This window comes from Phyllobates terribilis, unplaced genomic scaffold, assembly GCF_046119375.1.
Source record: "Phyllobates terribilis strain yellow unplaced genomic scaffold, ASM4611937v1 Scaffold_11__3_contigs__length_659146591, whole genome shotgun sequence".
In the NCBI taxonomy this organism is placed as follows: domain Eukaryota; kingdom Metazoa; phylum Chordata; class Amphibia; order Anura; family Dendrobatidae; genus Phyllobates; species Phyllobates terribilis.
Genome location: NW_027362771.1, coordinates 255,828,272 through 255,846,246, shown reverse-complemented (window position 1 = coordinate 255,846,246; position 17,975 = coordinate 255,828,272). Strand labels below are relative to the sequence as shown.

General features: G+C 44.2%; 1 protein-coding gene across 1 annotated transcript in view; it reads right to left on the bottom strand.

Moving 5' to 3' along the window:
• LOC141165998 (chloride anion exchanger-like) overlaps window positions 1–17,975 on the bottom strand; it is a 129,465-nt gene that overhangs the window by 36,106 nt on the left and 75,384 nt on the right. The window contains exons 9-10 of the mRNA XM_073652181.1: window positions 9,937–10,019; window positions 1,543–1,690 (exon numbers count right to left, since the gene is read on the bottom strand). Coding sequence (XP_073508282.1) covers window positions 1,543–1,690; window positions 9,937–10,019 — 231 coding nt within the window. The remainder of the gene's footprint in view (window positions 1–1,542; window positions 1,691–9,936; window positions 10,020–17,975) is intronic.

The following is a 17,975-nucleotide window of genomic DNA, read 5'->3' as shown; positions in this document are numbered from 1 at the left end:
AGTTAGATACCCCTTAATACAATTGTGACTATTTATACTTTAAGATTGTTAATTTGCTGTGGACAGAACTGTGGAACATTTAACTCAAAATGTTTTGTTTGAAAGGGCGATGTGTTGTGGGGGGAGGGACAGAATAGGGACTGGGTCCCTTCTTTGGTTGGGTTGTTTTATTTGTTTCGCTGTTGTGTTACAAAAAAAGTTTTAACAATAAAAAAATATTTGATTTAAAAAAAAAATACTCGGAGCTCGGCCCGAGCATACTCGGAACAGAACATACTCGCTCAACACTATTGTTATGTAATACCAGCATTGATGTCTTATAGGATTTCCCTTGGGATTATTTATCCTATTGCATGTGTTCTTTTTCACCAACTTTTTAATGTTATTATATTTTTAATTTTTATGATTTTTTTAACAGATATATGTTAATAAAGATATGTTTTTATATTTTCATGATTTGTATGGCATGAACTTTTTGTAGGTGTATATAGGTCTTGTGAATAAGGCTATCGTGCTGTAATTAGCTGATCTAGATAGGTCTTTTTTATTTAGAATATGTAAAAATATAAACCACTGGAAAATGTAATAAACTTCATAAGGTTAAGTTCCTAAGATGAGTTTTTGACACCATGTATTTTCGCTTAGCAAAAAATTCAGGGTCTTACAGTTCCAGCAAAGTGAATGGGATTTATAGAAATCTCCTGCCCACTGAGCTTTTTTACACTTTGTAAACTGACCTGTTGTGCTTGTTTTTAAGTCTACAAAACATCAACTTCTCTTGCAGCTACATTGAGTTTTATGTGAATTTCCCCATAGAATTCAATTAGATGCGGAAAATCCGCAGGTTAAAAAACGCAGTAAAAAAAACGCAAGCGAACTAATTTAGCTAAATGTGCAACATCAAAAACTCACCAAAAAGTCACTGTGGGAACATAGTCTAAAGCTTTTAAAGATAGTTGAGCGTAAAGCTGTAGATTGCTGTAATCGGCACACAATAGGGGACTTGCTTTGTAATACAGAGCGGAGATGATTATAAGGCAATACATATGACCCGGAGTGATTCTGACAACTGAGACTGAAAATTTATTACTAGCCTCCCTTACTACCCATCTTATTATCACTGGGTCCATAACCACGCGTCCAAGGACAACATCTGCAAGGAGTTTATATGTTCTCCCCGTGTTTGCGTGGGTTTCCTCTGGGTTCTCCGGTTTCCTCCCATACTCCAAAGACATACTGATAGGGAATTTCAATTGTGAGCACCAATGGGGACAGTGAGTGGTGACAAAGTCTATAAAGCGCTGCAGAATATGTTGTCACTATACTGTACAAGAAAGCATATAAAATAATTTAAATTTATAAATAAATAAAACAAATACACTATTTAATCTTTATTGAGAGCACCATTAAAAATGTCATTTCCTGTGGTGTCTGGCCGTGGCTTTCTCCACTCTCACCTTTGGAAAAACCTGAATACTTTGTTTAGATTCCTATTAAAATAAACAAAGAAAGTTGCTTTGGTGCAAGGCAAATGTTTCTTACCTGGTTCCCATTAATAGTGTAATTATGCTTAATGGCATAGACCTTAGCGACTGAAAAGGCCACAGCGAATCCAACAATTGCAATAGAGAATGAATTAGCAATGCATGCCTGAAACACAGATATATCTGGCGCAACAGGAGGCTGATATCTATGGAAGAAATATTAGTATATATTAGAAATGAAAAACATAATAGAGGAATGATAAAATACAGAATATTGGACAGACATAAAACTTGCACTTTTATAAATAGTATAGGAGTATGTAGTGTTTATGTTATGTCACTTCACAGCCCCAACTGTGGTATGTTGACTTATACAAGTTTGTTTAGGCTAAAGGAAATAGTTGGTAGGAATATGGATTTCCTATGCTGAAGGGTCTTTTTGGCACTCTCATGCACAGTCTTCTGTACTGAGTGCCACTTTTCAGGAATAATAATTTAAAAATAAAGAAAACCATTAAAGGGTTTGTCCACTACTTGGACAACCCCTTCTTGAACTAAATGTTTGGCCCCGATAAAATAAAAAAACCTATGCTCACCTCCTGTGCCAGCGCCGTTCCAGCGGTGTCAGCACTCGCGGTCCCGGGGCTGTGATGTGGTGGAATGACATGTGGTGCCGGGTGCCCAATCAGTGCCAGTGTCATTGTCCCCACCTATGTATGGATTGAACATGAAGAGGAAGTCCGGGCTGCAGCTGATCTCTAGCTTCCTCTTCATGTTCAATCCGCACCTAGGCGGGGACAGTGACGCCAGCACTCATTGGGCGCCAGTCACCACGTGTCATTCCACCGCACCAGAGCTCTGGGACCGTGAGTGCTGAAACTGCTGGAATGGCGCCAGCACGGGAGGTGAGTATAGTTTTTTTTTTATTTTATAGGGGCCAAACATTTAGTTCAAGAAGGGGTTCTCCAAGAAGTGGACAACTCCTTAAGTTCTACTTCTAAAGGTTATTTTCATTGTTTGTGTTGGTGTTGACGTAGTGACTTTTATATTAGGCTCCATATGCTGTCCATGTACCACATGGACCCTAAAAGGACAGTACATGAGAAATCAAAGTGGATGGTCTAGTTCACATGAATGTTTGTACATGTGTACAGTTGAATACATTCTAATGATTATATGGTAAATTGTATTTTGCCTTTTTCTTTTTTTTATTGTTGATGTATAAAGCGGCAGTCATACAGATGTTAAATGAATGTCTAAAACAGACATACTGATGACAAAAAGATATGGAAAATGGAACAGCAAACAGATGAAAAATATTATTTTATACTAATCTGAAACTGATCCAACTGTTATTTACTAGTATTATCAAATGTACCAGAGTTGAGAACAGCTATATTGATAAATGTGCTTTGCAAATGAAGCAGTTTATGATTAATTCAACATACAAGGGTGAATATATTATAAAGGAAGTCCGTGTAGTGCAAACATTCCAGGAGACAGAACTCCAACAAAACCTATTGTACTTGCCAATTGTTGTAGCATAATTCGGCAATGGGAAAAAAAATCATAAGAATCTATATTAATAACAAATATTTGATATTGCCACATGTTCTTTTGTAAATTCATACTGTATATAACTATTGCTGGAAGTTCCCTAGCTTGTTATATTAGTAGTTTTGTCCCTGCACTATGAACACTACTCCCTGTGTCACTGCACACTTGTCTTATCACCCGCTGCCTCTATGGGAAAGTTCAGAGTGTCCTCAAAGGAGCCAGAGTTACTAGAAGAACATGTGTACAGCGACATGTTGTCAAAAGGGACATGGACTTCTGCTCATAGTGCAGAGAGACAAAATGGCACACCTTTACCTGATGAGCAGCTACTTAAAGGGTTCCTCTGGGAATAGAAAAAAAGTAGTTAATGAAGATCTCATTATAAATAGATTCCTAAATACTTTTAATTAGCAAATCACAATCATTTTGTCTAGGGAGGTAATCACTATAGTATTGAAGTGGCCATTGTGTTGTTACACTGACAGAAACATGGTTTAGATTGCTAAAGCAAGTGCCTGTGAGTATGTGCATTATGAAGCTCCACTGCTGTGACCTTGAGATTTCTATACCATGCACTATTGGTGAAGCAATATGAGCATCTTTTTACCTTAGCACTTGTGGTATCTTAAGTATTAGATAAGAAATTGAGGACAGCAGTATGAGCAGCCTCTTCTTACCTCAGCACCCGTGGTATCTCCAGTATTAGATCAGAAAGACATGGTGGATAGCAGGGTAACTGTCTTCTTCTTACCTCAGTACTCCTGCTATCTCCCGTATTAGATCAGAAAGACAGGATGTACAACAGTATGAGCTGGCTCTTCTTACCCCAGCACTCCTTGTATCTTCAATATTAGATCAGAAAGACAGGGTGGACAGCAGTGTGAGCAGTCTCTTTTTACCTCAGCACCCCTGTTATCTTCAGTATTAGATCAGAAAATAGAATTAGTCCTTACCGGTAATTAGTTTTCTAGGAGCTTTCCTTGACAGCATTGGAGGATGTCATCCACGCCGTATTGGGGGACAGGAACACAGACAGTTTAAAAGCCCCTCCCTACCATCAATCACCAGTGTTTACCCAGATCACCTGGAAAAATGGTTACCTGACAGTTATGTGAAACTCCAAGAACCACGTAAGGAGGGAAATTCGTGCTGTCGTGGAAGGCTCCTAGAAAACAAATTACTGGTAAGGACTAATTCTATTTTCTCAAAACGCCTTCCACGACAGCATTGGAGGAATACCAACGATATTTCATTAGGGAGGCACAATAGCTTGGAGGACTTTCCTACTATAGGCTAGATCCCTACTAGATGATAGATCTAATCTATAATGTTTGGAGAACGTGTGAATGGAAGACCACGTAGCTGCCCAGCAGATCTGCTCTGAAGATGCGCCCACTCTTTTGGCCCAGGAAGCTGATGTAGATCTGGTAGAATGTGCCTTCAGAACAATCGGTGGCGCTAGCTCCTGGTTGATGTAGGCTTCGCTGATCGCTTTCTTAATCCAGTTTGCTATAGTGGATTTAGCAGCTCTCCTTCCTCTGTTATGCCCTGAGTGTTGGATAAAGAGATTCTGGTCCAATCTCTAAGACTCAGTCTGTTGAAGATAGTGTAGAACAAGTCTGCAGACATCTAGGAGGTGGAACTCTGCTTCTTTCGAATTAGCAGGGTTCTGACAGAAGGAGGGAAGGATGACTTCTTGAGAGCGATGGAAATCTGAAACCACCTTCAGGAGAAATGAGGGATCCAGGAGAAGTGTAATTCTATCCTTGGTCACTTTCATGTAGGGTTCTCTGATAGAGAGGGCCTGAAGTTCTCCCACTCTTCGGGCTGAAGTGATGGATACTAAAAAGGCTGTTTTATAAGAGAGAGATTGTATTGTGCCAGAGGATAGGGGTTTAAAGGGAGAGAGTGTTAGATCTTTGAGCACCACGTTAAGATCCAAGGGTGGAACATGAGTCTGAATTCTCAGATGAAGTCTGAGTGCCGAAGTCATAAATCTCTTGATCTATCTTTGAGAAGCCAGATCTTGATTGAACACAGAGCTTAGGGCTGAAACCTGCACTTTCAGAGTACTAGGTTTGAGTCCCAATTCCCTCTGTAAAAATCAAGAATCCAAGCTATGTTAGGGTGTTGGGGATCAGGAGTATCCGGCGTACACCAGGATAGAAATTTTTTCCATATTTTGCCATATATGGCATTGGTTACTGGTTTCCTACTTCGCTGAAGAGTTCTTATGACTTTCTCTGAGAGACCTTTAGATTTTAGGATCTTGGCTTCAGTAACCAGGCTGCAAAGTTTAACCACTGACGGTCTGGGTGGAATAGAGGGCCCTGTGAGAGAAGATTGTTGACCTGTGGAAGCATCATTGGGCCATCCAGGCAGAGCTCTGAGATTGCACCGAACCAGGGCCTCCTGGGCCACAGAGGGGCCACCAGTATTGTGGCAACCTTTTCTAATCAAATTTTTTGCGTTTAGGCGACTGGCAAAGAGATCCACTTCGGGGAGACCCCATTTTGATACTAGGGACTGGAACACATGATGATTCAGGCTCCAATCTACTGGATGGATGTCTTTCCTACTCAGAAAGTCTGCCTGTGTGATGTCTGAGCCCCGCAGGTGAATTGCCGAAAGCGACAAAAGGTGTTGTTCTGCCAGGAGAATATTCGGACAGCGACTCATTTCAGGTTGTTTACCCTCGTGCCTCCCTGATGTCAAAGGAAGGCGACTGTAGTCATATTGTTGAGAGTACTCTGATGTGAGCCCCCTGAATCAGGTTGATTGCAGCCCTGAGTGTTTCTTCTACTGCCTATAGCTCTCTGAAGTTGGAGGATCGGATACTCATCTCCTGACTCCATCTGCCTTGAAATGGAGTCTGAGTAACCATGGCCCCCCAGCCTCGTATGCTGGCATCGGTAGTAATCGTAATTAGAGGGTCTTGGATCCAAATAATCCCACTCTGAAGATTTTTGGAGTTTAGCCACCAAGAGGGTGAAGCACTTACTCGACCAGGGATCCTGATTCGTTTGTTTAGCGAGTCCTGCCGCCTGTTCCAGAGTTCAGGATATGTTCCTGAAGGAGTCTTGAGTGGGCTTGCGCCCATGCTACCGACTGGATACAAGCCGTCATCGATCCCAGTAATGACATGGTCACTCTCAAGGTTGGGTTTCTCTGATCCTTGAAAATAGAAACCTTGGATTTGAGTGCTGCTTGATGTCCCGGCGGAAGAAATGAAGTTTGTTGGAATCTAGTAGGACACCCAAGAATCTTCTCCTTAATGAAGGAAGGAGTTCTGATTTCTTGAGGTTTAGAATCCAACCTAAAGAGCGGAGAGTTTCTAAGGCTGTGGATACATGAAGATTGAGGGTCACAATCGAAGGGGTGACAATCAACATGTCGTCTAGATATGGGATTATACAGACACCTTGCTTTTGAATGAACGCAATGACTTCTGCCATAATATTTGAAAACAACCGAGGTGCTGACGAGATGCCGAATGGCAGTACGTTGTACTGGTAGTGTTTTGTCACATTGTTCTGGGAGATTGCAAAGAGTAGGAACTTCCTGTGGGATGGATGCATTGGTACATGGTAATATGCATCCTTTAAATCTACTGTTGCCATCATAGTCTTTCCCTATTAGTGGGATAATTGATCTTATGGATTCCATCTTGAATCATCTGTACTTTATGTGATGATTCAGGGACTTCAGGTTGATTATGATGCAAGGGGTCCCTGAATGTTTCCGTATTAGAAATAGTTTGAGTAATGACCCGTCCCCTCCCTGCCAAGGGGAACTGGACATATTACGCTGGAATCCAGAAGGTCTTGTAGACCGGCTGATAACAGGTCTTGAGCTCCCCGAGAAGGAAGGGAAGTGACCTTTAGGACCTGAGGGGAACAAGACTCGAATTCCAAAAGAAGACCCTCTTTGATGGCATTGAGGATCCATTGGCAGGAAGATATTGCCTGCCACTGGGGAAAGAAGCCCGAGAGACGCTCCCCCACACGGACCAAGTCATTGCTTCTCCTGCTGCTGGAGCTGATGGTGAGGTACAAGGATGTTACGGCCCCTGCCTCCTTTAGGGTAGCTCCAGCGCCCAGATTTTCCCTTCCCTTTATATCGGGAGGGTTGATTCTGAGGAGATCGATAGGAATGCTTCCTAGCTTATCTCTGTTCCGGAAGGGTTTTCTTTTTGTCCGAGGCCTTTTCCAGGATATCATCCAGGGCTGGCCCAAATACATATTTCCCCTGAAAGGGGATGGAGCAGAGTTTTACCTTGGAGGTGACATCTCCACTCCATGTTTTGAGCCACAGTGTGCGGTGAGTAGTATTAGATAAAACAACTGCTCTAGCCGCGATCCGGACTGACTCAGCCGAGGCATCCGCCAAGAAGCCTGTGGATTTTTGAAGAAGGGGAATGGAATCTAGCAGACTCTCCCTAGATGTGCCCCAGGACAGATGTTCTTCCAGTTGGGCTAACCACTTGAAGAGAGATCTGGCCACACAAGTTGAAGATATGTTACGTTTGAGAGAGGAAGACGAGGTTTCCCATGATTTTTTAAGGACACTCTCCATTTAACGATGCAAGGGCTCCTTTAACTGGGATGAGTCTTCAAAGGGGAGTGAGTTTTTTTTCACTACCCTTGCCACCTGGATATCTACCTTAGGAACATCCCAATCAAATTCATCACCCTCCAGGGGAAATCTATGTTTTAACTTCGAACGGGTGGTGAGACGGTTCTCCGGGGCTTCCCATTCCTGGCGAATGAGATCTCTAATGACTTGATGTACTGGAAATCCAGTTTGCTTTTTTGATTTAAGGCCCCTGAACATTTCATCTTGAACTGAACAGGGGATTTCGACGTCTTCTAGCCCCATAGAGCCCCTGACGGAATCATGCAACTCCTCCATGTTGTCTGAGGAGAAATAATATCTTCCAGTCTCCAGTTTTTTGATGGAGCCTAGGGATTCCCTTTTTTCAAATTCATCTGAGGCAGAATTACTGGCCTCATTGGAAAAAACATCCGAATCTACCTCCTGAATATTCCTCTTCTTAGGGGGAGAGGGCCTAGAGGAAGTCTAGTGGGGCAGGGCAGCAAAAGATGCCTGGACCTCCTGTCTGACAACTTGGACCTCCTGTCTAACCAGTGATCTAAGCTCCTCTATCAGCGAAGGGTTTTTTTCTTTAACAATATTATCTGTGCAGGGCTTGTACAGTGTCTTCCTATGGGATGAGGGCAGTTTTTTAGCGCAGACACCACATGTACGGGATTGGTTCTTATCCTTCTTAGTAGCAGGGGCATTGTCTTCCTAAGAGAGGGGAAGAGAAGGGATACCCAGTGTAACTAGAAGGAGGGGAGTAACCAGTGTCATCTTAATAGAGAGGCTGAGTTACGCCCTTCAGTGACCAACCCCTGTACTACTCGCTGTAGCCGGGGGCGTGCTGGGCTCTGCAGATGCAGGGATACCGGATCTGTCACCCTCCATGATGGAGATAGCCTTACCTGGTGACGTCTTCTGGCTGGTTTTTATATGCCCCCAGCAAGGAACATCCTGTTCCCTCGAACTTCTAGTCACCTGCAGGCCAAGCAGGAGCGCAGTACCCTCATGCCGGCCCCAGGAAGCGCGCAAACCTCGGAAGTGACTAGGACCTTAAATGACGTCACATCCGGGAACCCGCGCCCAGACCTCCGAAGGAAGGAGGAGATGCCGGAGAGCTGACACAGGCCTCCGACATGAAAGTTACTCAGCCTGCTTTACCCTCTATGGGGTGCTGGAAAAACGGAACGGTCCCAATCGGGAGCAGCACGGAGGGAGGAGGGGAGCACCCACGACCGACCACTGCCTGGCAAGTACAAAAAATTATTTAAGCAATGCTGTCGTGCCGGCCAGACAGCACTGAAGGATTTCGCCATGCCCCAAGGGGGACAGGAAAACTCTGGTGATTGATGGTGAGGAGGGGCGTTTAACCTCTCTGTGTTCCTGTCCCCCAATAGGGCGTGGACGACATCCTCCAATGCTGTTGTGGAAGGCGTTTTGAGAAAGACAGGGTGGACAGTAGTGTGAGCAACGTCTTCTTACCTCAGCACCCCTGCTATCTCCAGTATTAGATCAGAAATACAGGATGGACAGCAGTGTGAGCATCCTCTTCTTATCTCACACCCCTATCTCCAGTTTAGATCAGAAAGACAGGTTTGACAGCAGTGTGTGAGGCCTCTTCTTACTCTCCGTGTAATAAGATGGCGGCCATTTTAATTCTACAGTGATTACCTCTCTGAACAAAACTAGTGTAATTCGCTGATTAGAAGTATTTAGGAGTTTATTTCTAATCACATTTTCCTTAGTTATATACTTTTTTATATTCTTGGAAAACTCCTTTAAAGGGGTGTTCACATCTCCAAGATCCTATCCCAATATGTAGTAGGTATAATAATAATAATATTAGCAAATACCTCAAATTAGAAATGTAGCATAATTTTTCTGATTCGCTATGTCTCTTTCCTCAGGCAGGCATCGCAAGACCTTAGGTATCCATGGTTACGACCACTAGCAGCTAGCTAACTGTGACTTTATCAGTGGACATAACCATGGATACCTAAGGTCCTCCAATGCCTGCATATGAGGAAAGAGACATAGAGAATCAAAAATACGATGCTACATTTCTAATTGGAGATATTTGCTAATATTATTATTATTACACCTACTACATATTGGGGTAGGATCTTGGAGATGGGAATACCCCTTTAACTTCAGGCTATGGTCCAGGTGTTAGAAAGGTATAATCTTAACTAAACCACATATATATTGGAAAGTTAATAGGTTTTAGAAATCTTTGAATAATTTTTAATGAATTCCTCTTTAAGGATCAAATTTCCTTAACACATGAAATATTTACCCTCTTTGTATGGGTCCCACAATATTTACTTTATATTTGACTTTGAAGTTAAATGCATAGGACACCCCTGCAGCGATTATTGTCTGCAAATAAAAAGAAAAAGGACATTTCATATGAGACATGGAACCAAAAACACTCTGTCAAATGCATCATGATTAGGATAATTAAAATTTAGTGTTGCTTACTAAAAGGGAATATGTCAGTAGAATCAACCCTCCAAAGCCATCTATATGGGCATGTACAGTACAGACCAAAAGTTTGGACACACCTTCCCATTTAAAGATTTTTCTGTATTTTCATGACTATGAAAATTGTACATTCACACTGAAGGCATCAAAACTATGAATTAGCACATGTGGAATTATATACTTAACAAAAAAGTGTGAAACAACTGAAAATATGTCTTATATTCTCGGTTCTTCAAAGTAGCCACCTTTTGCTTTGATGACTGCTTTGCACACTCTTGGCATTCTCTTCATGAGCTTCAAGAGGTAGTCACCGGAAATGGTCTTCCAACAATCTTGAAGGAGTTCCCAGAGATGCTTAGCACTTGTTGGTACTTTAGCCTTCACTCTGCAGTCCAGCTCACCCCAAACTATCTCGATTGGGTTTAGGTCTGGTGACTGTGGAGGACAGGTCATCTGGCGCAGCACCCCATCACTCTCCTTCTTGGTCAAATAGCCCTTACACAGCCTGGAGGTGTGTTTGGGGTCATTGTCCTGTTGAAAAATAAGTGATGGTCCAACTAAACGCAAACCGGATCGAATAGCATGCCGCTGCAAGATGCTGTGGTAGCCATGCTGGTTCAGTATGCCTTCAATTTTGAATAAATCCCCAACAGTGTCACCAGCAAAGCACACCCACACCATCACACCTTCTCCTCCATGCTTCACGGTGGGAACCAGGCATGTAGAGTCCATCCGTTCACCTTTTCTGCGTCGCACAAAGACACGGTGGTTGGAACCAAAGATCTCAAATTTGGACTCATCAGACCAAAGCACAGATTTTCACTGGTCTAATGTCCATTCCTTGTGTTCTTTAGCCCCAACAAGTCTCTTCTGCTTGTTCCCTGTCCTTAACAGTGGTTTCCTAGCAGCTATTTTACCATGAAGGCCTGCTGCACAAAGTCTCCTCTTAACAGTTGTTGAAGAGATGTGTTTGCTGCTAGAACTCTGTGTGGCATTGACCTGGTCTCTAATCTGAGCTGCTGTTAACCTGCGATTTCTGAAACTGGTGACTCGGATAAACTTATCCTCAGAAGCAGAGGTGACTCTTGGTCTTCCTTTCCTTGGGCGGTCCTCATGTGAGCCAGTTTCTTTGTAGCGCTTGCTGGTTTTTGCAACTGCACTAGGGGACACTTTCAAAGTTTTCCCAATTTTTTAGACTGACTGACCTTCATTTCTTAAAGTAATGATGGCCACTCGTTTTTCTTTACCTAGCTGCTTTTTTCTTGCCATAATACAAATTCTAACAGTCTATTCAGTAGGACTATCAGCTGTGTATCCACCAGACTTCTACACAACACAACTGATGGTCCCAACCCCATTTATAAGGCAAGAAATCCCACTTATTGAACCTGACAGGGCACACCTGTGAAGTGAAAACCATTTCCGGTGACTACCTCTTGAAGCTCATCAAGAGAATGCCAAGAGTGTGCAAAGCAGTCATCAAAGCAAAAGGTGGCTGCTTTGAAGAACCTGGAATATAAGACATATTTTCAGTTCTTTCACACTTTTTTGTTAAGTATATAATTCCACATGTGTTAATTCATTGTTTTGATGCCTTCAGTGTGAATGTACAATTTTCATAGTCAAGAAAATACAGAAAAATCTTTAAATTAGAAGGTGTATCCAAACTTTTGGTCTGTACTGTAGGTCATAGAAAGATGAATAAAATTATACCTTGATATCTGCGATCTGATGAGAAATCCACATTTTTCTTAATATGTAAATGAGCTCTAAAGATCTATGGGCCGGACACAGAGCTCCCTGTGAATCTGCCTTCACAGCCTATTTTAAATTAAATGGGACGTTACCAGATTTAGACATGTGGATCAGAAGCGCAAACTGTCAGTCATTAGATGTCTCATAGTGAGAACATCCCCTTTCATTTAAAATAAGCTCAGAAGGCAGATTCGCTCAGGAGTCCATAGATCTTAACTGATTATTTCTATATTAAGAAAAATGTGAATTTCTCTGGAATAAGACATTGGATTGCAGATTTTAAGATATTACTTTATTCAACTTTCTATAACTTACATACCCATATAGACTGAGGGTTGATCTTACTGACAGATTCCCTTTAAAGTTGTTGTCCCATTAAATATATTTATCACCTATGAAGTGATAAACATGTGAACACTGGGGGTCCAAATGCTGTGCCCCATTGATACCAAGAATGGGTCCCCAAAGTCCTTTGGTTAGATTGAGCAGGAGTGTACATACATGACCATTGCACCATTCACTTTTATAGGACCATTGGAATGGCTATCTTGCATGTATACTATTTCTCTATTCACACAGGGGATTTTGGGACCTTTTTTAGAGGATCACTAAGGGCTCCAAGGGTCCAATGATCATGCATTTATCATCAAACCTATGGGTAGGTGATTATTAGATTTAGAGGGTTAAACCCTTTAAAATGTATTTTAAGTAGTGATGAGCGAGCACTAAAATGCTCATGTACTTGTTGCTCGGGTCGAGCAAATTGGAATACTCGGGTCGAGCAACGAAGCCAATGTAAGTCTATGGGAAACTCGAGCAATTTTCAGGAGGCTCCCCCGGGCGGTCTGCAGAGGGCCTAAAAATTGCCCAAATCGATGAGAACAGTGCTCAAATGACATGGGAACAGCATGGGGAAGACCCCTGGAAGCATTTCTGACTCCCAGGTCACTGCTGTCAACAATGTTGTCAGAGGTTTTATGCCACTTTTACGGACTCACAATAAAACATACAAAAACGAATCTAAAATGGATTTTCCTGGGAAATATGTTAAGGAACATCCTTTCCAGGGTAATGACTTGCGTATAAGGCAAAATAAATAACCAAAACCAAAAATAGTCCTCCACACCTTGGGCTTCGTTCACACGTAGCGTTTATGATGCGTTTTTGCACTTTTGCATTGCTTTCAACCAAGACAAATGCATTCACTGGGAAATGTCATTTTAACATTTTACAACCTTATCTGGCCATGTGGTGTGTGACACATCATCAGACACATGCATACAGTGCTGAAAAGACATGGGAACAGCATGGGGAAGACGCCTGGAAGCATCTCTGACTCCCAGGTCACTGCCTAAAAGTGTGCCCATCACAAGTGATCCTTGGCGCATGCGAAGATGCCTCCCGCCATGCACCTGTCGTTGCAGACTTGCAACAATCACCGTCCACGTCCTTGTCCCAGTGCAGCGTTCAGTTGTCCCTACCCCATTCCTTGGAATGCAAGCACAAGTATGCAGCCAGCCACCCACCCACAAGCTCCAATACTATACTACCAAATTTTTGACAGCTGCTTGCACTTGAAATGTGGCCTTTTAGGCTCGTGGAGGCGGAAGCTGTCCACAGTCTTATGGCGGCGGTGACCGGGTATCCATACTCGGTCCCCAGCCACCACTATTTGTCCTGGTGTCGTCTCCGACTTCCACAAGCACGGGTCCCACAACATTACCCGTGCCCTCCCCAGTGAACTTACTGGGAAGGACCGCCTACCCACAAACACTTGGTCAAATGAATGTGGCCAAGGACAGTATGGAGCCAGTTCACAGCTTTTTTTGCTGAGTTGTATTTCACCACAGCCATATTCTTTAGCTTGGTGAAAGGACTTGGGAAACCATATCTACTCCAGCTGTCATTTCTCCCAGGAAGTCCTCTAAAGCTGCTTTCACTTGAAATGTGGCCTTTTAGGCTTGTGGAGGCGGAAGCTTTTCATAGCCTTATGCCGGCGGCGGCCGGGTGTCCATACTCGGTCCCCAGCCACCACTATTTGTCCCGGTGTCGTCTCCGCCTTCCACAAGCATGGGTCCCACAACATTACCCGTGCCCGCCCCAGTGCACTTACTGGGAAGGACCACCTAACCACAAACACATGGTCAAGTGAATGTGGCCAGGGACGGTACGGAGCCAGTCCACAGCTTTTTTTGCTGAGTTGTATTTCACCACAGCCATATTCTTTAGCTTGGTGAAAGGACTTGGAAAACAATATCTACTCCAGCTGTCATTTCTCCCAGGAAGTCCTCAAATGCTGCTTTCACTTGAAATGTGGCCTTTTATGGTCATGGAGGAGGAAGCTTTACACAAACTCATGCCTCATGCTTCGTGTCCATACTCGGTCCCCAGGCGCCACTATTTGTCCCGGTGTTGTCTCCGCCTTCTACAAGCGCGGGTCCCTTAATATTACTGCTGGTACTTTTCTGTGAATCTGCTTGCCTCCTACCAGCCTGGAATATTTCCAATAAACTATGGTACGACGCCATGGTATTAGCACTGCCCCCAGTACCAGTAGCAAAGCCTTCCCCGATTTCCTTCTCAGGAATTTTATTTAGTAGACTGAGTGGGAGCCCAAATACATTCGTTTCTCACAAAGGAACTGAAGATAGAGTGGCAGTAGGTGCAAGTTTCTCCAGCCTGTTAGATATTAGAGGGTGAACGGCAGCATATGGGATCAGTGGTTAGCACTGAAGCCTTGCAGCGCTGGGATCCTGGGTTCAAATCCCAGCAAGGACAACATCTGCAAGGATTTTGCATGTTCTTCCCGTGTTTGCCTGGGTTTCCACCTCAGTGCAAAAAAAAAGCAGCCATAGAGTGTCCTGGAACCTTCCCACACACTTTTCTTAGCCAGGACTGCTTCTCGGCAGGGTTGGACAGTCCCACCAGAGAATCCTCTGGTGTGCCCTGGCTTCTACATCAGGAGGGTTCATGATAGCGCTAACTTTGCAGCTGCTATGGGGCTCTTGAGCGGGGAGAAAGGTGAGTCCTCAGAATCAAATCCTCTGGTGGGCCCAATGTTTTTCAATCTGAAACAGCTTCTCAGAGGGAGTTGTATTTCACCACAGCCATATTCTTTAGCTCGGTGAAAGGACTGGCATAGAGGGAAACCGTATCTACTCCGGCTGTCATTTCTCCGTCACCAGGTTCCGCCCATTGTCACACACGACCATGCCTGGCAGTAGGTTCAGTGGTGAGAGCCACAGATCAGGCTGCTGTGTTACAGCTTTCAACGACTTTGCAGAGCTGGGCGTTTTGTCACCTAAGCATTAAGCATGTTATCTTCAGCACAGCCTGTTGCCGCTTGGCCAAGGCAGTGATGCAGTGCTTTCAGCTTGGGACTGATGTGGTCATTTCGGAGATGGAGGAGGAGGTGCAGGAGCTGAACAATGTGATTACATTGAGGTTACATTGGCAACTCTTTTTTTTATACTAAAGAAAGATCCTACTGTTTTTATTTATGTTATTTTTTAAGACAAATGCATTCACCCGGAAATGTCATTTTAACATTTTACAACCTTATCTGGCAATGTGGTGTGTGACACATCATCAGACACATCCTGTTTCATTTATGATGGAGGGACTCAGAAAGTCACAAAGCCTATTTTTATAGGGCCATCAGGCGGCCCTTACTATTCTTAAAAGGCCAGCAGTCGGCCCTCGCTATTATTAGACAGCCATCAGCCGGCTATGGTTTGTTGTTCCCATTATTAACGAGTGGTTCTCCTATACTGTTATTGCGTATGCAGTTAATGCAAGGGCTGTCAAAAATTGGGAGGCACTCCAATGCCCCATGGAAGAAAAGTACAGTACCTCATGAAAAAATGTTCCCACAATTAGAAAGTGGGTCTCCCATAGTGTTGGCCTATGCAGTGAATGCAAGGGCTGCCAAAAATTGGGAGGCACTCCAATGTCCCTTGGAAGAGACTTAGAGGGCCTCATAAAAAAATGTTCCCATTAGAAAGGAGAGGGTCTCCTATACTTGTAAAGCCCATGCACTAAGTGTATGGGCTGACAAACATTTACCCCTGGGGGGTATACATGAACATACTGTATAAAAAACACCTTTTAAAAAAATTATGTGGGTGTTGCATCACGGACCACGGTCACCCTGGTGATGTGGTGGTGGAGGATGAGGATAAGAAGAAGGAGGAGGACAAGAGCAAATGGCCAAAATCGGGAAGTGTATACCCATGTGTGGGTGTGAAAAGGTGCATGGGAATACACCTCCCATAAAAAGACACTGGATTTGAGTTTATGTTACGCTGCTATCATTCAGTGGTGTTGAGAAGTCTGGCCCAATCCAGCCCTTGTTCATTTTTATATGAGTCAGCCTGTCAGCATTTTCAGTTGACAGGAGGATGCGCTTATCAGTTATAATTCCACCAGCGGCACTAAAAACCCGCTCTGATAAAACGCTGGTGGCAGGGCAGGCCAGGACCTCCAAGGCGTAGAGAGCCAGTTCATTCCACGTATCCACTTTGGATACCCAATAATTATAAGGCACAGAGGAATCACGGAGGATGTTAATACGATCGGCAAGGTACTCCCTCAGCATCTTCCCAAACTTTGCACTCCTTGTGAGAGTACCCCGCGCCTCAGGGCTCGTGCGATGGGATGGGTTGAGAAAATTCTCCCAGAACTTTGACAGTGTTCCCCTGCCTCTGCTGGATTGGAGTTGTGTCTTTCTCGCCTGTAGTCCTTGGTTGTCCAACGAACTATGACCTCTGGCACCAGCGTTTTCAGATGGGAATTATTTTAATAGTTCCACAACAAGGGCCTTCTGGTACTGCCCCAATTTTGTAGACCTATCCGCCTCAGGAATAAGAGATATAAAGTTCTCCTTGTAGCGTGGTTCTAGAAGTGTCATCAACCAGTAATGACTGTCACCCAAAATTTTGAGAACGTGAGGGTCATGGGAAAGGCAGCGTAACATAAACTCAGCCATATGTGCCAGACTGCTAACAGGCAAGACTTTTGTGTCCTCACCAAGAGGACGAGTGACCATGCTCTCCTCCTCCTCCTCTCTATCCTCAGGCCATCCACGCTGAACAGACAGTATGACAGTTGTGCAGGTAGTACCGTCTATAGCACATGAAACTAGCTCCTGTTCTTCCTCCTCCTCCTCTTCCTCATTGTCACCCAATACATGTTGGGATGAGATGAGGCTTGGCTGTGTGTAATCACCCTGTATGGTTCCTTGCTCCATCTCATCGTGCTCCGCCTGCGATGCAACCTCTTTTGGAGGAGGGTACATATGTCTGACATCCATGTCCACACCTGCCATCTTATGTGTGGAGTCTGAACTGAATACCGACGGCCTTGTTTATGCTGGTACTGAACAACTGCCCTCTTCTGCTAACAAATCCTTCCCAACATCTGCAGTGTAGAGTTCCAATGTGTGGAGACATCACACACCAGTCTGTGAGCCGGAAGCTGCAAACGCTGCTGAAGCACAGCAAGGGCGGTGGAAGCTGACTTTCTAAAATGGGCACACAGGCGGCTTACTTTGACAAGCAAATCTGGCAGTTCCAGGTAGGATTTGAGAAATTGCTGAACCACGATGTTAAGCACATGGGCCAGGCATGGTACGTGTGTGAGCTTGCCTCGCCTCAGAGCCGCCATCAGGTTCCGGCCATTGTCACACACGACCATGCCTGGCTGTAGGTTCAGCGGTGTGAGCCACAGATCTGCCTGCTCTTTCAGAGCTGTCCACAACTCTTCAGCATTGTGCGGTTTGTCACCTAAGCATATTAGCTTCAACACAGCTTGGCCGAGGCACTGCTGCAGTGCTTCCAGCTTGTGACTGATGTGGTCATTTCGGAGATGGAGGTTGAACAGGAGGAGGAGGCTGAGGAGGATGAGGTGTGGGAGCTGTAGACTGTGGGGGCAAACAATGATTGACCTAGGGCCTGTAATCTCTGGCGTTGGGAGGACGTGTTCCGTCCCAAGGTCCGACTGGGTCCCGGCTTCCCCTATGTTAACCCAGTGTACCGTCAGCGAGATGTACCGTCCCTGACTTGTCCACGTATCCGTGGTTAGGTGGACTACGTTGTT